Consider the following 22,401-nt stretch of genomic DNA (forward strand, 5'->3'; position numbering starts at 1 on the left):
TTCAACTGCGATTGGCCAGTTGGCACTGCAGTGTGCTACTACACACACAAGATTTGTTGCGGCTAACTAATGTTGCTGCCAGTCTCTTGCCCCGTGTAGGAAAACGCATTCACGGACCGTGTAGATGGATTTTTTATATTGTCCCAAAAAGAAAGCAATTTTGAAAAGCGGTGATTAGGTGATGACTCAGAGGATGAATCTGTGCAGATTGATTGATTGATTGAATGAACGTTTTATTAACAGATTGCAGAATGGGTACAATACAGTATGGCTCAATACACACAATTGTTAAGGGGATGCAGACCAGAGAAAGACTTTCGTCTTGTTTACATCAGGGTCCCCATTTTCAGGCGCAGGTGTGCCTGAATCTATTGGTCCTCAATGACCAAAGGAAAGACCATCAAAATAGAGTCTGTTAGTAAATACAAATTATACAAATATACAACATATATAAAAAACAAAAGCAAAAGCAAAATTACATTACATTACCAAGAAACTTGCTATGTAACATGCCCATAGTTTATAGGGCTAATTGAGCCCCTTTACTTATTTACATACTTTTTTCTTTTTTCTATTAAGCATCATAGGATAACATACCTCTTGCATGAAACAACCACTTGGATTAAACCATAATCTTATAGGTAAAAGGTACTTAAAGGAAACAGGTTAACACGTTCTCTTCATTCATTCCTCTAGGTTCTATGCAATTAAACAGGTGAATATAATAACATTCCGTTGCAATAGTAACTTGTGTCTGTCTCCCCTCTCGCGGGCCTGTGGACTAACTCAAGTCCCATATATCTGAGATCGTTAACGGTATGTTTACACCTGGAAAAATGTCTAGCTACTGACGACTTTATATCTGAATTTCTCACTGAATGTTCACTGATTCTTGTTTTAAAGGGTCTGGTTGTCTTCCCCACATAAGAAAAATCACACGGGCATTTTAGCAGATACACAAGATTGGATGAATTACACGTGATACGCCCTTAACAGGTATTTTTTTGTTCGTTTCGGGTGCGAGTAAAATGTCTCTTTGATCATGCCTTGACACTGTACACAGGCTTGACAAGGAAAATTTCCATCAGGGATATTCGACAAAAATGTGTAGGTTTCCTTACGGGCAAGTCGGTTTTAACTAATAGGTTAGATAAATTCGCTTGTCTTTTATAAAAGTAATTAGGCGAATGTTGAAACGCTGTCCCTATTATTGGATCTGACTGTAGAATATGCCAATATTTATTGACGATGCTCCGTATGCCTCTCGTAATGGATACTTTGTCTGTGTTTTCTTTTTTCTTTTTGGGATAAACCACATGGCCCTATCGATCAGATTGGTTTTATTCAGGGCTTTACGTGTCAAATCGACACTATAGCCTCTCTCATGAAAACTGCTTCTTAGAACTTCTGCTTGTGCAGTAAATCTATCTTCAGTGTCACAAATTCTCCTATAACGGAGTATTTGGCTGAAAGGTAGACTATTTTTCAAGGCAGAGGTGGTAACTGGAATAATGTAAGAACGAGTTACGGTCTGTCTCCTTTTTGAAGACCTCTGTATGTAATGAGATACCATCAGGGGCTTTCTTGATCAAAACATCTAGGAAAGGTAAAATATGCATATCAAACTTTAATGTAAACTTTATAGTTTCTCTGCAGGTGTTCAGGTACTCAAGGAAGGCATCAAGATCAGACGATGTACCAGACCAAATAAAGAACATATCATCGATATATCGCATATAGGATTTGACGAATTTCTCAAACGGGTTATTATTAAAAATGTGATCAGACTCATACTTGGACATGTACAGATTGGCTAGGTTCACAGCGGCTGGGGAGCCCATGCTGAGGCCTCTGTTTTGCAAGTAGTATTTATCTTGGAATCTAAATAATTCCGAGTTAGAACTAGGTCGGCTAGATTAACTAGCGCTTCTGTGGAGGGGAGTAATTCCTCTCTCGAGTTTAGATAAAAACTCAGTGCGTCTAGCGCGTCAGCATGTGGAATGCTGGGGTATAGACTGACTACATCTATGGTAACTAAATAGTCAGAGGGACTAATATTGCAGGTCGATAGTTTGCTCAAAAAAGTAGTAGTGTCTTTTAAATAACCACGTTGAGAAGAGGCCAAATCCTTAATATGTGAGTCAACAAATTGCGAGATTTTTTCTGTAGCAGAACCTATACCAGAGACAATCGGTCGACCAGGAGGGTTAACCAGATCCTTATGGATCTTCGGTAAAGTATAAATAATTGGCGTAACCGGGTACTCTACGAACATAAACTTAAATTCATTTTCTGTAATCACCTCTGCCAATCTAAGGCTTTTAAGGGTTGTTTTAATTTCCGTGGAAAATTTAAATACTGGGTCTGTATTTAAAAGGGTATAAACCTCAATATCGTTCAATTGTCTATTGATCTCGGATACATACGAACTCTTATTTTGGAGCACGATTCCAGAACCTTTATCGGCTTTCCTAAAAATTAAATCATCGTTCTTCATGAGATCCTTAAGTGCTGCTGACTCTGATTCTAATAAATTAGGGTAAAGATGGGCTTTGTGACTGGTTTCACATAATTTAAGGACATCATTTTGTACCAATCTGCAGAATGTCTCCACTGAGGGTGGGTTGAGATGAGGGGTAAACACGCTGCGTGGTTTAAATACCTTTCTTTTAGAACAAAGGATATCGGGCTCTGTTTCTGGCCTTTCATCAACATCATCGCTTATAGGCACATTTTCATTAGCAACATATTGAGTTCTCTTATCAAACCCTCTGGCATAAAATGCTTTTTTTTTTTTTTTACTTTCTTTTATTTTGTGTCATAATGAACATCACATTGCATTAATCATACAGTATAATATACTTGATTCACATAGTCAATGACATTTGTTACTCAGGCTCTTCCCTCTTATTCAATTTGTTTTCAAAGTATTCAGCGTAATCAAAATAAGCTGTATAATCCGAGTACGCCTCATAAACAACCCAGAGGGGAGGGATTTTTACAATCTTTTTTAGGATTTTTTGTAGGTTAAGAAACGAAAAAATAAATAGAAAAATAAATTTAGCAAAAGAAAAAAAAAATATTTAACAGAAAAAAAAGAACAAAAAAAGAAAGAAAAAAGAGAGGGCGTCATAAAATGGTTTTAACTTAATGTTTCTAAAAAACTTAAATAACTCCACTTTGGTAGTAAAGGAGTCCGCCTTCCGAGCCGGGACAAACGATAAACCTTTAGAAAGGATATTGTGATGTGGGTCGCTCAAATGTGCGTCAGAAATGTTTAATATATTAGAATCAATGTTTATCACCGGAACCGTGGATTACTTTCTCTGGCTCCTCCTCGTCTTCCTGCGGGATCCCTCGCCGGTCTGGGAGGGAGAGGAGCGTCCTGCTCTCCGCGAAAATTAGACTGGCTTCGAAGAGGGTATCTGCCTTGAGAGGGCGTCTCGTCTGAGCTCGCCGCTGTGGAGGAAGAATCAGAATGCCGTTGTTTATCTCTAGGCTGCCAATTCTGCCTACGGTTCCTGGAGTGGGGATGATGGAGCCATGGGTACACCATTTGCGTTGCGTAGTCTTGCTCGTCTCTTCTCCTCTTAGCTCTCTTGTGCAGCTCGATGTCCAATTTGTACTTGTCAAGCTTCTGGTGCACTGACTCGAGCATTTCGGTCAGCTGGTCAGGCGTTAAAACCGACATTTATTCATTCCCACTTATTAGACACTATTTCTTACCGTAAAATGCGCGTACAAAGCAAAATACAGAATTCTGAAATATTAAAACGGAAAAAAACGGAATTTTGGAAAAAAAATTATGGAATTTGGAAAAAAACTAAACGGATTTCATATGGGCTCTACGTTTGAGCCATCAAAGAAATGAACATCCCTGACACTGTGTTGTGTGTCTCTCCCGCAGCGCCGACGAGATGACGTCCAGGAAGAAAGTGCTGCTGAAGGTCATCATTCTGGGGGATTCTGGGTAAGTCACAGAGGGGATTCTGGGTAAGTCATCTTTCTGGGGGATTCTGGGTAAGTCACAGGGGATTCTGGGTAAGTCACAGAGGGGATTCTGGGTAAGTCATCTTTCTGGGGGATTCTGGGTAAGTCACAGGGGATTCTGGGTAAGTCACAGAGCAGCGCCGCACCATGCTTGTATCCATCAGTGGACCAATAGCATGCTTCCGCAGAGGACAAGAAGCCTTCAGTTGACTCCTTCAGACATCAAGCACCCCCACAGCCAAATGGAATGATAAAAAAAAAAATATATATATATATATATATATATATATATATATATATATATATATATTAGGGATGCTCGATATTGGCTTTTTTACCGATATACCGATATTGTCCAATTCTTAATTTCCGATACCGATATCAACTGATATCAACCGATACCGATATATGCAGGGTTCCCCCCCCCCCCCCCCCCCCCCCCCAAAAAGGGAATCATTTCAGGTAATTAACATTACATATGTCTTGTTGTGGAATTAACACAACATTATGCATACTTTTGACAATAAATAAAATCAGAATTTGTTCTTACTTGCTTGCCTGGCTAAATAAAGGTTATAGAAATGTAGAAAAAAAATAAAGAAAAATTAAAAAAATTTGAAAACCGATACCGATATTTTCCGATATCACATTTTAATGCCAATATCGGCGGATAATATCGGTAGGCCGATAATATCGGACATCCCTAATATATATATATATTGTATCATTTGCAGACTATCGGCAAAATCCTTAGTCGGGGACAGCCCTAGTATAAACCTATGGGTTCTCAACCCGTCTGCTTTATTTGGTGGTATATTAATTATGTTAAGAGTTGTAGCAGCCTATATTGATATAGGGCTACAACAACAGCATATTTCTGTTAGTTCATATCAGTGTTTTCTCCCTTCCGTGTGTCATCATCATCGGGCATGAAATCAAGCCACAAGGGGCGGGTGTTCGGGGGAAAGGATTGATGGGACACTGGAGTATTACTTATAACCCTTTCACTGCCACACGACAGCCGGTTAACCCTTTCACTGCCACACTACAGAAGGGTAACCCTTTACCATCACACTACAGACGGCTACCGTCAGTAGTGTGATGGTAAAGGGTTACCCTTCTGTAGTGTGGCAGTGAAAGGGTTAAGCAGAGCTGCCTGCAGTGTGGACACTAACGGGACACGAACAGGCTTTAATTAGGCTAATAATTGTGATTATAAATCATGTTGGAAGAGGCTCGCTGAGCTCAGAGGAGGATGATGATGATGACAGGAAACCTGTATTTATTCAGACACCGTGGATAAACCCAGTTTGGGGAAACAACTGGAGATGAGCAGAGAAGGCGGAACCTTTACCTCCATACGGCAGCACGCCTTCCATTAGGGCTGCTGGGCGATGAAACCATAACGATAATTATCGCAATCTATTTTAATAATCGATAATAAAAGGAATATCGATAATAAAAAAAATTGTTTTTTGTTTTTGTTATTTGTATTGTGACCCGCAACAGGGCAGCTTTAACACATTGGACACCAAAAACGAGTATACTCGTTATTGCCCGCCATGTGTTGTGCGCCAGAAACGAGTTAACTCGTTTTTGGGATCAATATTTCTTTTTTTTTCTCCATGGCATTCATAATTCATCCAGCCTCCCTCCGGGACTGCAGCTGGACCCTGTCTGATATTGCAACGCCTCAATACCACCGCCTGGTGGATGTCGGGCGAGTTACAGTCCAAGCCAAACCGGAAGTGGCGCTCGGTGCATCGAGGAAATTCCTCTGGCAGTAATATCTTGTAGCGTGGATCTAGATACACACTCGAGTGCATTGGGATCGCTTTCGAAACGCAATAATCAATATGATTTCGGCGTTTAGTGCGTCATACAAACGGGAAATTGATCTAGCAGATTGACATAAAATAATTGGAATATTTTTCCTCCAGTCTCATCTGCGAACGGTAAGAGGAACGGTAGAGGAATCTAACGTTATTTTCAGCCCGATTGTTTATTCATTTCACGGCAATCCATCTGATCAACGTATCAACCCATAGTAAAAAAAGATGCTACTGACGATCAAGGAATTATAAACGACCCCCCCCCTTTCCTTCACGCATGTTGAAGCATAATGTATACCGATCATATACATTTGAATTTTTTAATATAGCGTGTATAGGAAATAAACGCCAATCGATAATCTATCATATGCGTCAGGGCCTATAACTCGCGTTTTAGGAATTACTGCAGAAAACCTTAAAAACATACTTATATTCTCGACGTTTTTTTTTTTTTTTTTTTTAAACTTTATTTTTTAGCGTTTATCGCTTTTCTGGTCAAGCATGACCGACAGTTGTAGGGTGAACGGGAGAGAGAGCAGGGGGAGACATTCGGCAAATGACGGCGAGTCCGGGAATCGAACTCGGAGTCAACCAGATCCGTGACGCAGCACGGAGTCCCGCGACGCAGCGCGGTAACATGGTGTGCTACTGGAACACCCTCTCGACGGTATTAACACGACAATGTATGAATAAAAAAATATAACGTTCCCACATCCGGAACTATAGATACCCGATGTTGAATGGGCCATAGTAATGTCGATATACCTATAATATAAAAAAGTTATAGCCCTGCAAAGAAGGTAAACATCTCCATAGGGTTACAGCACTGGTAGACTGGGCATAAGGATGGGCACAATGCCTGGCAGACAATGTGTTAAAACCAGAGACCGTAGGGGGGCTCCAGTAGCTCACCGCGTATCTCGGCGCCATTTCTGCGTCGGGAGGAGCTGTGCTGCGTCACGGTTCTGGTTGACTCCGAGTTCGATTCCCGGACCCGCCGTCATTTGCCGAATGTCTTCCCCTGTTCTCCCTCCCGTTTCACTCTACAACTGTCGGTCATGCTTGACCAGAAAAGCGATAAACGCTAAAAAATAAAGTAAAAAAAAAAAAAAAAAAAAAACAGAGACCGTGGACAGACTTGTCTTTCTTGCCTGCAACTTAAAGTAATGGCTTTGCTTGTCCAAATGACAATACTGGCCAAATTGAGATTTATTTGTCTCTTGTCCATTTATTTTGTTTGCTTTCTAATTTAGAATACAGTTTGAAACCGTCTGTACACAAAAAAAAGCGCCAAAAGATAGAAAATAAACTAGCAGAGCCATAACTGTTCAACTCCCCTGGAGCCACAGCCAGCAGAGAAGCCGGTTTACTTTCGCTTTCAAACCAGCTGCAGCCTGAGAACTGGAGTGTGAGGGGATGTAACACTAAAGATGGCGGCAACAACAAAGAATTGCTGCAAAATAAACATACACTTGTTGTTTAAATAATAATAATAAAACAATAAAATCATTTTTTTAATACTAAATATCGATATCGAACGATATGAAAAATGTTATCGTGATATATCGTGATAACATTTTTGGCCATATCGCCCAGCCCTACCTTCCATTACTGTACAGTCTAATATGAAGAGAGCCTTTCACCGTTCAGCAGAGTAAAGGCGCTCCCATAGTCGAGCAGACTGTACACAGAGCAGACTCCGCGGAGGTCCGCGCGGACTCTTGAGCTTTGATCTCAGCGGACAGCAGACCCACAGGTGCGAAGCTACTATTTTCTGAGGCGCGGACATCCGCGCCGCTGACTTGGTGTCACACAAAACGCTGCTCTGCGTTTTGGTTGACATCGAACTGCATTTAATGTGACGCCGATCTGCATTTTACTCTGACCACTCGCTCCGTGCCAAGAGAGATGTTTGAATGGCTTTTCTAAATGAAGTGTGTAAAATTGCCAGTTTTATTTCGAAATATTGGAAACGGAGATAACATAGAATGTTATCTCCGTTTCCAATATTTTGAAATAAAACTGGTGCTTTTATTTCATGCAATGCGTGTTTGTCATTTCAGCACCACGCGCTGTCACCTCAAGCCTATATACCTGTTATTCAAGTGCGTAAAACTGCCCGTTTTATTATCGAAATATTGGAAACGGAGATAACATACTCTTTATTTTGACATCGGATGACGACGACATGACAGAAGTTGAACAGCGTGGGGACAATTGTGTAAACTGGCGTGACATGTAGGAAATTGGTCCGCTGAGATCTGCTCGACTATGAAAGCTCAAGAGTCCGCGCGGATTTTCAAGAGAAGGTCATCCAACCTTGATGAGAGTAACGTATTGAATACATGTAGGGGCGACAGTGGCTCGGGAGGTAGAGCAGTCTGGTCATTCGGAGGTTGCTGGTTTGATTCCCGCTTCTCCCGGGCAGTGTGTCGAAGTGTCCTTGAGCAAGACACTTAAACCCCTAACTGCTCCCGATGAGCAGGTTGGCACCTTGCATGGTCGCCTCCGCCGTCGGTGTGTGAATGAACGGGTAAAATGTGAGGAACAAAATTGTAAAGCGCTTTGGATGAACGCTATTATATATAAATGCACCATTTAGATGTCTCCTATTGAATTGCAGCTATATCGCTCCACCTGTACCGCCTTTTAACCCTTTCACTACCACGCTACAGGCGGTTAACCATCTGTAGTGTGGTTGGGAAAGGGTTAACCCTCTGTAGTGTGGTTGGGAAAGGGTTAACACTTTGGCGTGTGGCAGTGAAAGGGTTAACCTTCTGTATTGTCGCAGTGAAAGGGTTAACCCTGTGTGTTCCATCTGTTCTGTCTGTCTGTGTTCCATCTGTTCTGTCTCTCTGTGTTCCATCTGTTCTGTCTGTCTGTGATCCGTCTGTTCTGTCTCTCTGTGATCCATCTGTTCTGTCTCTCTGTGTTCCATCTGTTCTGTCTGTCTGTGATCCATCTGTTCTGTCTCTCTGTGATCCATCTGTTCTGTCTGTCTGTGATCCGTCTGCTCTGTCTGTCTGTGTTCCATCTGTTCTGTCTGTCTGTCTTCCATCTGTTCTGTCTGTCTGTGATCCATCTGTTCTGTCTGTGTTCCATCTGTTCTGTCTGTCTGTGTTCCATCTGTTTTGTCTCTCTGTGTTCCATCTGTTCTGTCTGTCTGTGATCCATCTGTTCTGTCTGTCTGTCTTCCATCTGTTCTGTCTGTCTGTGTTCCATCTGTTCTGTCTGTGTTCCATCTGTTCTGTCTGTCTGTGATCCATCTGTTCTGTCTCTCTGTGTTCCATCTGTTCTGTCTGTCTGTGTTCCATCTGTTCTGTCTGTCTGTGTTCCATCTGTTCTGTCTGTCTGTGATCCATCTGTTCTGTCTCTCTGTGTTCCATCTGTTCTGTCTCTCTGTGTTCCATCTGTTCTGTCTGTCTGTGTTCCATCTGTTCTGTCTGTCTGTGATCCATCTGTTCTGTCTCTCTGTGATCCATCTGTTCTGTCTGTCTGTGATCCGTCTGCTCTGTCTGTCTGTGTTCCATCTGTTCTGTCTGTCTGTGTTCCATCTGTTCTGTCTCTCTGTGATCCATCTGTTCTGTCTGTCTGTGTTCCATCTGTTCTGTCTGTCTGTGATCCATCTGTTCTGTCTGTGTTCCATCTGTTCTGTCTCTCTGTGATCCATCTGTTCTGTCTCTCTGTGATCCATCTGTTCTGTCTATCTGTGTTCCATCTGGTCTGTCTCTCTGTGATCCATCTGTTCTGTCTCTCTGTGTTCCATCTGTTCTGTCTCTCTGTGTTCCATCTGTTCTGTCTGTCTGTCTGTGATCCATCTGTTCTGTTTCTCTGTGTTCCATCTGTTCTGTCTCTCTGTGATCCATCTGTTCTGTCTGTCTGTGATCCATCTGTTCTGTCTCTCTGTCTGTGTTCCATCTGTTCTGTCTGTCTGTCTTCCATCTGTTCTGTCTGTCTGTGATCCATCTGTTCTGTCTGTCTGTGATCCATCTGTTCTGTCTGTCTGTCTGTGATCCATCTGTTCTGTCTGTCTGTGTTCCATCTGTTCTGTCTGTCTGTGATCCATCTGTTCTGTCTCTCTGTGTTCCATCTGTTCTGTCTGTCTGTGATCCATCTGTTCTGTCTCTCTGTGTTCCATCTGTTCTGTCTCTCTGTGTTCCATCTGTTCTGTCTGTCTGTGTTCCATCTGTTCTGTCTGTCTGTGTTCCATCTGTTCTGTCTCTCTGTGATCCATCTGTTCTGTCTCTGTGTTCCATCTGTTCTGTCTCTCTGTGTTCCATCTGTTCTGTCTGTCTGTGTTCCATCTGTTCTGTCTGTCTGTGTTCCATCTGTTCTGTCTCTCTGTGTTCCATCTGTTCTGTCTGTCTGTGTTCCATCTGTCTGTCTGTCTGTGTTCCATCTGTTCTGTCTGTCTGTGTTCCATCTGTTCTGTCTCACTGTGATCCATCTGTTCTGTCTCTCTGTGTTCCATCTGTTCTGTCTGTCTGTGTTCCATCTGTCTGTCTGTCTGTGATCCATCTGTTCTGTCTCTCTGTGTTCCATCTGTCTGTCTCTCTGTGTTCCATCTGTTCTGTCTGTCTGTCTGTGATCCATCTGTTCTGTTTCTCTGTGTTCCATCTGTTCTGTCTCTCTGTGATCCATCTGTTCTGTCTGTCTGTGATCCATCTGTTCTGTCTCTCTGTCTGTGTTCCATCTGTTCTGTCTGTCTGTCTTCCATCTGTTCTGTCTGTCTGTGATCCATCTGTTCTGTCTGTCTGTGATCCATCTGTTCTGTCTGTCTGTCTGTGATCCATCTGTTCTGTCTGTCTGTGTTCCATCTGTTCTGTCTGTCTGTGATCCATCTGTTCTGCCTCGCTGTGTTCCATCTGTTCTGTCTATCTGTGTTCCATCTGTTCTGTCTGTCTGTGTTCCATCTGTTCTGTCTGTCTGTGTTCCATCTGTTCTGTCTCTCTGTGATCCATCTGTTCTGTCTCTGTGTTCCATCTGTTCTGTCTCTCTGTGTTCCATCTGTTCTGTCTGTCTGTGTTCCATCTGTTCTGTCTGTCTGTGTTCCATCTGTTCTGTCTCTCTGTGGTCCATCTGTTCTGTCTGTCTGTGTTCCATCTGTCTGTCTGTCTGTGTTCCATCTGTTCTGTCTGTCTGTGTTCCATCTGTTCTGTCTCTCTGTGATCCATCTGTTCTGTCTCTCTGTGTTCCATATGTTCTGTCTCTCTGTGTTCCATCTGTCTGTCTCTCTGTGTTCCATCTGTTCTGTCTGTCTGTGTTCCATCTGTCTGTCTCTCTTGTGTTCCATCTGTTTTGTCTGTCTGTGTTCCATATGTTCTGTCTGTCTGTGTTCCATCTGTTCTGTCTGTCTGTGTTCCATCTGTTCTGTCTGTCTGTGTTCCATCTGTTCTGTCTCTCTGTGATCCATCTGTTCTGTCTCTCTGTGTTCCATCTGTTCTGTCTCTCTGTGATCCATCTGTTCTGTCTGTCTGTGATCCATCTGTTCTGTCTCTCTGTCTGTCTTCCATCTGTTCTGTCTGTCTTCCATCTGTTCTGTCTGTCTGTGATCCATCTGTTCTGTCTGTCTGTCTGTGATCCATCTGTTCTGTCTGTCTGTGTTCCATCTGTTCTGTCTGTCTGTGATCCATCTGTTCTGTCTCTCTGTGTTCCATCTGTTCTGTCTGTCTGTGATCCATCTGTTCTGTCTCTCTGTGTTCCATCTGTTCTGTCTCTCTGTGTTCCATCTGTTCTGTCTGTCTGTGTTCCATCTGTTCTGTGTTCCATCTGTTCTGTCTCTCTGTGATCCATCTGTTCTGTCTCTGTGTTCCATCTGTTCTGTCTCTCTGTGTTCCATCTGTTCTGTCTGTCTGTGTTCCATCTGTTCTGTCTGTCTGTGTTCCATCTGTTCTGTCTCTCTGTGTTCCATCTGTTCTGTCTGTCTGTGTTCCATCTGTCTGTCTGTCTGTGTTCCATCTGTTCTGTCTGTCTGTGTTCCATCTGTTCTGTCTCTCTGTGATCCATCTGTTCTGTCTCTCTGTGTTCCATCTGTTCTGTCTGTCTGTGTTCCATCTGTCTGTCTGTCTGTGATCCATCTGTTCTGTCTCTCTGTGTTCCATCTGTCTGTCTCTCTGTGTTCCATCTGTTCTGTCTGTCTGTGTTCCATCTGTCTGTCTCTCTTGTGTTCCATCTGTTTTGTCTGTCTGTCTGTGATCCATATGTTCTGTCTGTCTGTGTTCCATCTGTTCTGTCTGTCTGTGATCCATCTGTTCTGTCTCTCTGTGTTCCATCTGTTCTGTCTCTCTGTGTTCCATCTGTTCTGTCTGTCTGTCTTCCATCTGTTCTGTCTCTCTGTGTTCCATCTGTTCTGTCTCTCTGTGATCCATCTGTTCTGTCTCTCTGTGTTCCATCTGTTCTGTCTCTCTGTGTTCCATCTGTTCTGTCTGTCTGTGATCCATCTGTTCTGTCTGTGTTCCATCTGTTCTGTCTCTCTGTGATCCATCTGTTCTGTCTCTCTGTGATCCATCTGTTCTGTCTATCTGTGTTCCATCTGGTCTGTCTCTCTGTGATCCATCTGTTCTGTCTCTCTGTGTTCCATCTGTTCTGTCTCTCTGTGTTCCATCTGTTCTGTCTGTCTGTCTGTGATCCATCTGTTCTGTTTCTCTGTGTTCCATCTGTTCTGGCTCTCTGTGATCCATCTGTTCTGTCTGTCTGTGATCCATCTGTTCTGTCTCTCTGTCTGTGTTCCATCTGTTCTGTCTGTTTGTCTTCCATCTGTTCTGTCTGTCTGTGATCCATCTGTTCTGTCTGTCTGTGATCCATCTGTTCTGTCTGTCTGTCTGTGATCCATCTGTTCTGTCTGTCTGTGTTCCATCTGTTCTGTCTGTCTGTGATCCATCTGTTCTGCCTCGCTGTGTTCCATCTGTTCTGTCTCTCTGTGTTCCATCTGTTCTGTCTGTCTGTGTTCCATCTGTTCTGTCTGTCTGTGTTCCATCTGTTCTGTCTCTCTGTGATCCATCTGTTCTGTCTCTGTGTTCCATCTGTTCTGTCTCTCTGTGTTCCATCTGTTCTGTCTGTCTGTGTTCCATCTGTTCTGTCTGTCTGTGTTCCATCTGTTCTGTCTCTCTGTGGTCCATCTGTTCTGTCTGTCTGTGTTCCATCTGTCTGTCTGTCTGTGTTCCATCTGTTCTGTCTGTCTGTGTTCCATCTGTTCTGTCTCTCTGTGATCCATCTGTTCTGTCTCTCTGTGTTCCATATGTTCTGTCTCTCTGTGTTCCATCTGTCTGTCTCTCTGTGTTCCATCTGTTCTGTCTGTCTGTGTTCCATCTGTCTGTCTCTCTTGTGTTCCATCTGTTTTGTCTGTCTGTGTTCCATATGTTCTGTCTGTCTGTGTTCCATCTGTTCTGTCTGTCTGTGTTCCATCTGTTCTGTCTGTCTGTGTTCCATCTGTTCTGTCTCTCTGTGATCCATCTGTTCTGTCTCTCTGTGTTCCATCTGTTCTGTCTCTGTGTTCCATCTGTTCTGTCTGTCTGTCTTCCATCTGTTCTGTCTCTCTGTGTTCCATCTGTTCTGTCTCTCTGTGATCCATCTGTTCTGTCTCTCTGTGTTCCATCTGTTCTGTCTCTCTGTGTTCCATCTGTTCTGTCTGTCTGTCTTCCATCTGTTCTGTCTCTCTGTGATCCATCTGTTCTGTCTGTCTGTGTTCCATCTGTTCTGTCTCTCTGTGATCCATCTGTTCTGTCTCTCTGTGTTCCATCTGTTCTGTCTGTCTGTGTTCCATCTGTTCTGTCTGTCTGTGATCCATCTGTTCTGTCTGTCTCTCTGTGTTCCATCTGTTCTGTCTCTCTGTGATCCATCTGTTCTGTCTCTCTGTGATCCATCTGTTCTGTCTGTCTGTGTTCCATCTGTTCTGTCTCTCTGTGTTCCATATGTTCTGTCTGTCTGTGTTCCATCTGTTCTGTCTCTCTGTGTTCCATCTGTTCTGTCTCTCTGTGTTCCATCTGTTCTGTCTGTCTGTGTTCCATCTGTTCTGTCTGTCTGTGATCCATCTGTTCTGTCTCTCTGTGATCCATCTGTTCTGTCTGTCTGTGTTCCATCTGTTCTGTCTCTCTGTGATCCATATGTTCTGTCTGTCTGTGATCCATCTGTTCTGTCTGTCTGTGATCCATCTGTTCTGTCTGTCTGTCTGTGATCCATCTGTTCTGTCTCTCTGTGTTCCATCTGTTCTGTCTGTCTGTCTGTGATCCATCTGTTCTGTCTGTCTGTGTTCCATCTGTTCTGTCTCTCTGTGTTCCTTCTGTTCTGTCTCTCTGTGATCCATCTGTTCTGTCTCTCTGTGTTCCATCTGTTCTGTCTCTCTGTGTTCCATCTGTTCTGTCTGTCTGTCTGTGATCCATCTGTTCTGTCTCTCTGTGATCCATCTGTTCTGTCTGTCTGTGATCCATCTGTTCTGTCTGTCTGTGATCCATCTGTTCTGTCTCTCTGTGATCCATCTGTTCTCCACTCTCTGTGATCCGTCTGCTCTCCACTCTCTCAGTGTTGGAAAGACCTCCCTGATGAACCAGTATGTCAACAAGAAGTTCAGTAACCAGTACAAAGCCACAATCGGAGCCGACTTCCTGACCAAGGAGGTGATGGTGGACGACCGGCTGGTGACCATGCAGGTACGGCGACTTCCCACGGGTCCACCGCTGCTGCTGCCATGGTTACGGTAGAGAGGGATGTAGCATGTCGGTGTCGATGGCCCGTTAAAGGGAACATGCCGAATTCTCCAGAGTCAGACGAGAAGATGGATACTAATGTCTAGTGGTGGGGGAAATATCGATACGTAGTAGTATCGCTATACTTTGCGTGGCGATACTGTATCGATACAGGGACGCCAAGTATCGATATTTATTTATTAAAAATAAATATATATATAATGTAATAAATATAATATAATAATATATAATATAATAAATGTTTCCCCGAAGCCTGTTTTTGGGATTCAAACTTCTTTTTTTATTTACAATTTTAATATTTCTTTTTCATTTTACTCAAACTAAATCCTCAATTTGAATAAAGTGATTAATCTGATTAAATTAGTATTTTTTCTTTTATTAAATCAACTTTCCAGCCCCAGACCCAGCCCAGGGAGAAGCCCCAGCCCAACTAAATCAATTAAATCAACTTTATTTAATGAATATAACTCATCATTTTCTTTTAATACTATAATATTAGTGTAGCCTAATCTGTATCTGCAACTGTGAAGAAAAACCCCATTGGTTTAAACAGAATGAATAGAAAAACATATCTAATCTAATAATATTTTTTTATTTTTTTATTTATTTCTATAAAAAATAAAAAATTCTTGTTACTCACGTTTTTCTTAAAGAAATTGTATCCACTTTTTCTCCCGATTTTTCTATTTTTCTCCCATCCCAATTTCGTATTGCCAATTCTCCCCTCCCCTGTCTTGAACGTTGCTAGACTATGCCCCCCACTGGTCGGTTGTAGTGAGGATAGAAGCCTTGCATCACGTATCCCCTCCGGTACATGAGGAGGCAGCCTGTCGCATCTTTTCACCAAACAGCGCGGACTCTCAGTGGCGAGGTGTAACGTGTGGGAAGCTCACGCTGCCCCCGATACTTCCTGTATCTGCTGTGCAGGCGTCACCCAACCGACCTGTAGGAGTCGCTGTCCACAACGTCCAATCCCCACCCATTGACTTCCAACCGCTGACTCTGCCAAATGAGCCAGTACGACGGCTGGCCCAAGTCGAAGGCAATGCTGAGACTGGGATTCGATACCGGAGTCTCTTGCATTGGTGACGAGCGATTTTGGTCAACTGTGGAGAAAGAAAAAAGATCTCCAGTAAACCATTTCCTCATTAACTTCAATTCATTCTGTGTTTTTTTTCTCTTCCTGTTTTCGCTCGTGACTTTTCACCTAGATCACTGATTCCTGTTCCCAACCCTGTCCAATAATTTTTGAGGTCGCCAAATGATTGACAGAGCTAGAGCCCCGGAAGTTGGGGGTGGTAATAATAATAAAAATAAAAAGCTCTGCCGTGTACTTTGGCGCATACCTCACATATTGGCATGTAACTCGAGAACCGCTGAATGGATTTTGTCGCCTGAAAGGGCCATCGACAGGCAATATATATATTGTCTTAACCTCTTACACCCGTGCAGTCCATCGGCGGACCGCAAATTACATCATGTCATGAACAGGGTTTCCATTAGAATTTTTTTTGCAGGTCTGAGTGTCCGGTAGATTTCAATCTACCGGACAAATGGGATAAATTCCGGTCAGAGTTTATTGAGCTTAAAAACAATTGATAGGCCTATATAAAGAATGACATCATCAAGGCATTTATAATATTTTAACTTAAAACTAGACTACTTTTGCGTATATACAGTCATTAATATATTCCAAATAAAATAAGTCCCTCGAGACTGCGTGCTGCTGCCGACTTGAGGTGTCGGTGGGCAGTCTGCCCGACCTTAATAAACAGCAGTCTGTTATAATCACATTTTTATGAGCTAACGAATTCCGTTATATTGGACATTTGTATTAATTATATCAAGCGAAGAACTGAGAAATTTGGCAGAGAGACGGCAACATTATCGTGGGTTTGCGCCGTGATGTATATCTCCACCTCCCAACGACTTGGTGCTGCTGCTCATAATGTCCGGTGAAAATAATTCCCTCTAAGCACAATTTGATTATTTGAATTGTATTAAAATAGGCTAAAATTAAATAGCCTATGCGATGAACGAAACAATCATTACATTTGTCGTTGCTTCACCAAGCAGCCGGTCAATGACATCCTGTGTCAGCGAGCTGGCAGCTGATATATCAGCGCGAGCCGGCCGCAGTTAGTTTGCAAGAAGCATCCAGCTGCAGACCCGCAGAGCAGCTTTCCAGGTCTGGGGACCGCACTGTGCCAGCAAAGCTGGTGGGTTCTGTGGGTCTGCAGCTGCATGCCTTCCGCAAATCCAGCAGCAAGCTCTCACTGACACAGCGTCGTCATTACCAGACCGGCTGCTTGGCGAAGCAACGACAACAAACGCAATGATTGTTTCGTTCATCGCATAGGCCACCCAACTCCAGCCCATCCAAATACAATTCAAATAATCAAACTGTGCCCAGAGGGAACTATTTTCACCGGACACTATGACCGGAGAGATTAAATTTGTCGGACTTCAACAGATTTTGCCAGTCAAATACCGGTAATTACCGGCTAACGGAAACGCTGGTCATGAATCAATATCTCCAGACTGTTTGACAAAAGTATCGTTTTTTTCGTCAAACGTATTCAAGTATAAACATCATAACCATGTCACAACAGCAGTTATAATGTATATTATCATCAATATGTTAGTTTACCAATAGGTTAAAGTGTTATTGGATAGATTTTCATTCTCGATTCTGGATTAGTTCGCGAGAGGCAACCATTTTGGAAAATTTTAACCATGGGAATTGAACTACACTTCCAGAAAGCCTCTATGGGGTTTCAAGCTTCATACTTCTGTATGCATTTTTTTAATAACTCTTATTATTCAGGATAATAAAACACAAAACGTAACTTTATTGACATTGAGGCGCAGTTAGTTTCTCTTCCCTATTTTTAGCATGTAGCAACAATTAGATTTGAAATAGTTTCAAAACGGTTGCACCCTGATCAAAATAAAAAAGCGAATGTATTTACAGTAGATTTCATTATCTGTTCTTATGCACGCCTGGTGATACTAAATCCAAATAATTGAACTCGGCCATTTGAAAGATAATATATGTATATATATATATATATATATATATATATATATATATATATATATATATATATATATATATAAATGTGCGAATTGGCTATAATAAGGTCATTTATAAGCCTGCTATTCTATATTCTATAATAATATTTCAAATTGCATTGGTCCGGATGGGAGAATTCAGTACTGTATTGTGTATCTACAGAACCTTCTGTTTAATCTTCTTCCCTTTATTCATTTCCTTAGATTTTTTGTAGACATGATCTCAAGAAGGTACTGAACGAGATCAGCGGCAGTTCTCCATGTCTGGTCATTATTAGCATAACCTCTTAGGCCCGGAGGCCTATTTTCTGAAAATCTGCCTAAAAATATATACCTAAGTAAATGGAAGATTGCTCCACCTCTACAACGTCCATTTGCATGTTCTTGGTATCTAGGGACATCTATGGATCTCAGGGAATGTATTCCCAGTGTCAGAAATATTGTGTCTGTTACTAGGCTTGAGTAAATTGTGATGAAACATCGGAGAATATAAATTAAGATTTTTCTTTGCATCTTTGACGGTGAATAACACCATGTTAAAAATGACCAGACATGAAAAACTGCCACTGAGCTTTCAGGACCTTCTTGAGTTCACGTGTACAAAAAAATCTAAGCAAATTAATAAAGGGAAGATGATTAAACAGAAGGTTTTTGTTCTGATACAGTACTGAATTCTGCCATCCGGACACATGCAATTTGAAATATTATTATAGAATATAGAATATTAGGCCTATAAATGACCTTATTTTAGCCAAGTTGCACATTTATAGATTGGGCTAAATCTACTCTTTCCAATGGCAGAGTTCAATTTGGATTTAGTATCACGAGGCGTGCAGCAAGGACCGTGAATGAAATCTACTGTAAATACAGTTATGTCTTTATAATGGAAACTGCTCCGCCATTTTGAATGGTTTGCAACGCGGATTTTTGCAAAATGTTCACAGAAAGGTAGAAAAAATAACTGCGTTCTAATTTATGCCAATAATGTTCTAATTGTTCTCTCTGTCCCTCTCTCTCTCTGTCCCCCTCTCTCTCTCACTACATCTCTCTGTCTCTCTCTCTCTGTCTCTCTCTCTGTCTCTCTCTCTCTCTCTCTGTCCCTCTCTCTCTGTCTCTCTCTCCCTCTCTGTCCCCCTCACTCTCTACATCTCTCTGTCTGTCTCTCTGTCCCTCTCTCTCTCTGTCCCCCTCTCTCTCTCACTACATCTCTCTCTCTCTCTCTCTCTCTCTCTCTCTCTCTCTCTCTCTCTCTCTCTCTCTCTCTCTCTCTCTCTCTCTCTCTCTCTCCTCTCTCTCTCTCTCTCTCTCTGTCTCTCTCCCTCTCTGTCCCCCTCTCTCTCTCTCCCCCTCTCTCTCTCTCTCTGTCTCTCTCTCCCCCTCTCTCCCCCCCCCCCCCTCTCTCTCTCTCCCCCTCTCTCTCCCCCTCCCTCTCTCTCTCCCCCCCCTCTCCCCCCCCCCATCTCTCTCTCTCCCCCCCCTCTCTCCCCCCCTCTCTCTCCCCCCCCCCCTCCCCTTCCCTCTCAGATCTGGGACACGGCGGGCCAGGAGAGGTTCCAGTCCCTGGGCGTGGCGTTCTACCGCGGGGCCGACTGCTGCGTGCTGGTGTTCGACGTGACGTCGCCCCAAACCTTCAAGACCCTGGACAGCTGGAGGGACGAGTTCCTGATCCAGGCGGGACCCCGGGACCCCGAGAGCTTCCCCTTCGTGGTGCTGGGCAACAAGATCGACCTGGAGAACAGACAGGTGGGGGTCCGGGCGCGGTTAACCTTTCACTACCACACTACAGAAGGTTAACCTTTCACTACCACACTACAGAAGGTTAACCTTTCACTACCACACTACAGAAGGTTAACCTTTCACTACCACACTACAGAAGGTTAACCTTTCACTACCACACTACAGAAGGTTAACCTTTCACTACCACACTACAGAAGGTTAACCTTTCACTACCACACTACAGAAGGTTAACCTTTCACTACCACACTACAGAAGGTTAACCTTTCACTACCACACTACAGAAGGTTAACCTTTCACTACCACACTACAGAAGGTTAACCTTTCACTACCACACTACAGAAGGTTAACCCTTTCACTACCACACTACAGACGGTTAACCTTTCACTACCACACTACAGAAGGTTAACCTTTCACTACCACACTACAGAAGGTTAACCTTTCACTACCACACTACAGAAGGTTAACCTTTCACTACCACACTACAGAAGGTTAACCTTTCACTACCACACTACAGAAGGTTAACCCTTTCACTACCACACTACAGACGGTTAACCTTTCACTACCACACTACAGAAGGTTAACCTTTCACTACCACACTACAGAAGGTTAACCTTTCACTACCACACTACAGAAGGTTAACCTTTCACTACCACACTACAGAAGGTTAACCCTTTCACTACCACACTACAGAAGGTTAACCTTTCACTACCACACTACAGAAGGTTAACCTTTCACTACCACACTACAGAAGGTTAACCCTTCACTACCACACTACAGAATGTTAACCTTTCACTACCACACTACAGACGGTTAACCTTTCACTACCACACTACAGAAGGGTAACCCTTTCACTACCACACTACAGAAGGTTAACCTTTCACTACCACACTACAGAAGGTTAACCCTTTCCTACCACACTACAGACGGTTAACCTTTCACTACCACACTACAGGTTAACCTTTTACTACCACACTACAGAAGGTTAACCTTTCACTACCACTCTACAGAAGGTTAACCCTTTCACTACCACACTACAGAAGGTTAACCTTTCACTACCACTCTACAGAAGGTTAACCCTTTACTACCACACTACAGAAGGTTACCCTTTTACTACCACACTACAGAAGGTTAACCCTTTACTTCCACACTACAGAAGGTTAACCCTTTACTACCACACTACAGAAGGTTAACCCTTTACTACCACACTACAGAAGGTTAACCCTTTCACTACCACACTACAGATGGTGCACTTTTCGCCACGCGAGCGTACTGGCATGGAACCCGCGAGTGCCTGCGTGCGCGACTGGTGTGTTTGCGCTGTGAGACATAACTGAGCAGAACACCTTATGGGACATAACTGAGCGTGAGAATGAATGCAAGAACTCCATCTGGAAAAACATGACTCGTGCCTTTCGCCCCTAATCTCTAGTTAACACTTTGATAGCCACTCACGGCTAAACTCGTGTTTACGATAGTTACGTTGAAAGCCACTCACGAGATTTCTCGGAATTATTATTATTTTTTTTTAGCGATCTGAAATCATATTGCACCACGCGAGCCTACCCTAGCCTACCCAAGGGCCGCCGGCGATCAGATGTGAAAAAAGCGCCCCCTATCGTCTCCCAGATGGTAAATCACCCTTTTGGAATGGACTCAATGAAAATGGATGGGGGAAAAAAAATATTCCAGTCCACATTTCACTTCTCACCCATGCAGCCGGAGTACCAGAGTTCATTCAGGGGGCTCTGAGCCCCGCGGATCATGAGTTCTACTGTATACACGTTAGATCTATACACTTATCGATTTTTTCGAATGGTGATCAGGAATTGGAATATACCAGTTGGATACCATCTGATGTCAGGTAAGGAATCTATGTTATCAGTGTTAGGATAATCAGACTCGTTTTCATGAAGATATAAGCTTTTTTCTGATATGTGCTCTATCGGTTTCACTGTAAAATCGACGGGGAAATGAAAGCAGCTATTATCAGCGAGCGCCTCGAACGTGCGTGCGTGCACGTATACTATTTATCATCTAGCGTTTATTTGAAAACGATTCATAAATAGGCCGACAAATATCAACGTTCTGGAATATTCCAGTAAAAGGCGATTATCACAGAATGGGCTGTTTTTCACCTCAAAACGGGTGCTTTTCAAAATGCTCTCAAACGGAAATGAAGCGATAAAAAACCAATCTGCCTTGACAACACTGACTGGAAAATGATTCTTTGATAAGCGACGGGCAGATTAGACACATAGCCATAATTTAAAACAAAGATTAGGCGATATTAACGTTAACATTGGCGCCGATGGTGGCATTCAAGCACTAAGTCGTGCGCCCCCTGGTGGCACTGAAAGTGTTAACTGACTGACTGCTACGTGACTCGTGTCTCTAATCTCTAGTTAACTGACTGTTGGTCACTTGTGCCCCTGTCTCTTTGATTCCTGGACCATGCAGTGGTTTGTCACCAAGCTGTTGGTGAGTGTGCGAGCACCTCGTCCTTCTCCGCAGTAGCTCCCAGCTAACTGAGTCCACATGATGGGGCGCGGCAGCAGACTTCCCCTAAACCACCATCTGTTCCCCTTCTAACTCTTTACGTTGTTCTCTCTGGTTTGATTACCAGTATTGTGGTGATTCTTGTAGACGACAATCGATACCTTCACTAACTCGTGGTATAAAACAGCGCCACATGTGTGTTACGTCAGCATAGCATTGCTTATCTCCAGCCCCGCCCTCTTTTCTTGATCCTCCAATCGCAAGAAGTTGCCCCAGAGGCAATCGACAGTTGTGATTGGAGGGTCGAGAAAAGAGGGCGGGGTTTGAGAGGGGTCCACTTTGAGCGTCACGCTGTATTTGCTAGCTAGGTCTCCTATGTGACCACAACGATACTTGGCCATGTGGTAATATATTTTGTAATTTTTCTGACATTTCTGTATTGTTTTTTTCTGCTTTTTTTTTTATGAGCAGTTGATATCTCAAAATAATTTAGTTTAGAAATCTCCTGAGGAGATGGCTAGCTGTTGCTTTTTCTTTTTAACCTTCTACTCCCTCAGGGTGAGATGAAC

General features: G+C 43.0%; 1 protein-coding gene across 1 annotated transcript in view; it reads left to right on the forward strand.

The window, feature by feature from the left end:
- The window catches only part of LOC311230476 (ras-related protein rab7-like), a gene marked incomplete at its 3' end in the record, with an annotated part of 59,344 nt that overhangs the window by 27,698 nt on the left and 9,245 nt on the right, over positions 1–22,401 (forward strand). The window contains 3 exon segments of the mRNA XM_084316768.1: positions 3,908–3,970; positions 14,341–14,467; positions 19,124–19,342. Coding sequence (XP_084172894.1) covers positions 3,918–3,970; positions 14,341–14,467; positions 19,124–19,342 — 399 coding nt within the window. The 5' untranslated portion in view covers positions 3,908–3,917.

The sequence above is a fragment of the Notolepis coatsorum genome (assembly GCF_963971535.1).
Source record: "Notolepis coatsorum genome assembly, chromosome: 6".
NCBI lineage: Eukaryota > Metazoa > Chordata > Actinopteri > Aulopiformes > Paralepididae > Notolepis > Notolepis coatsorum.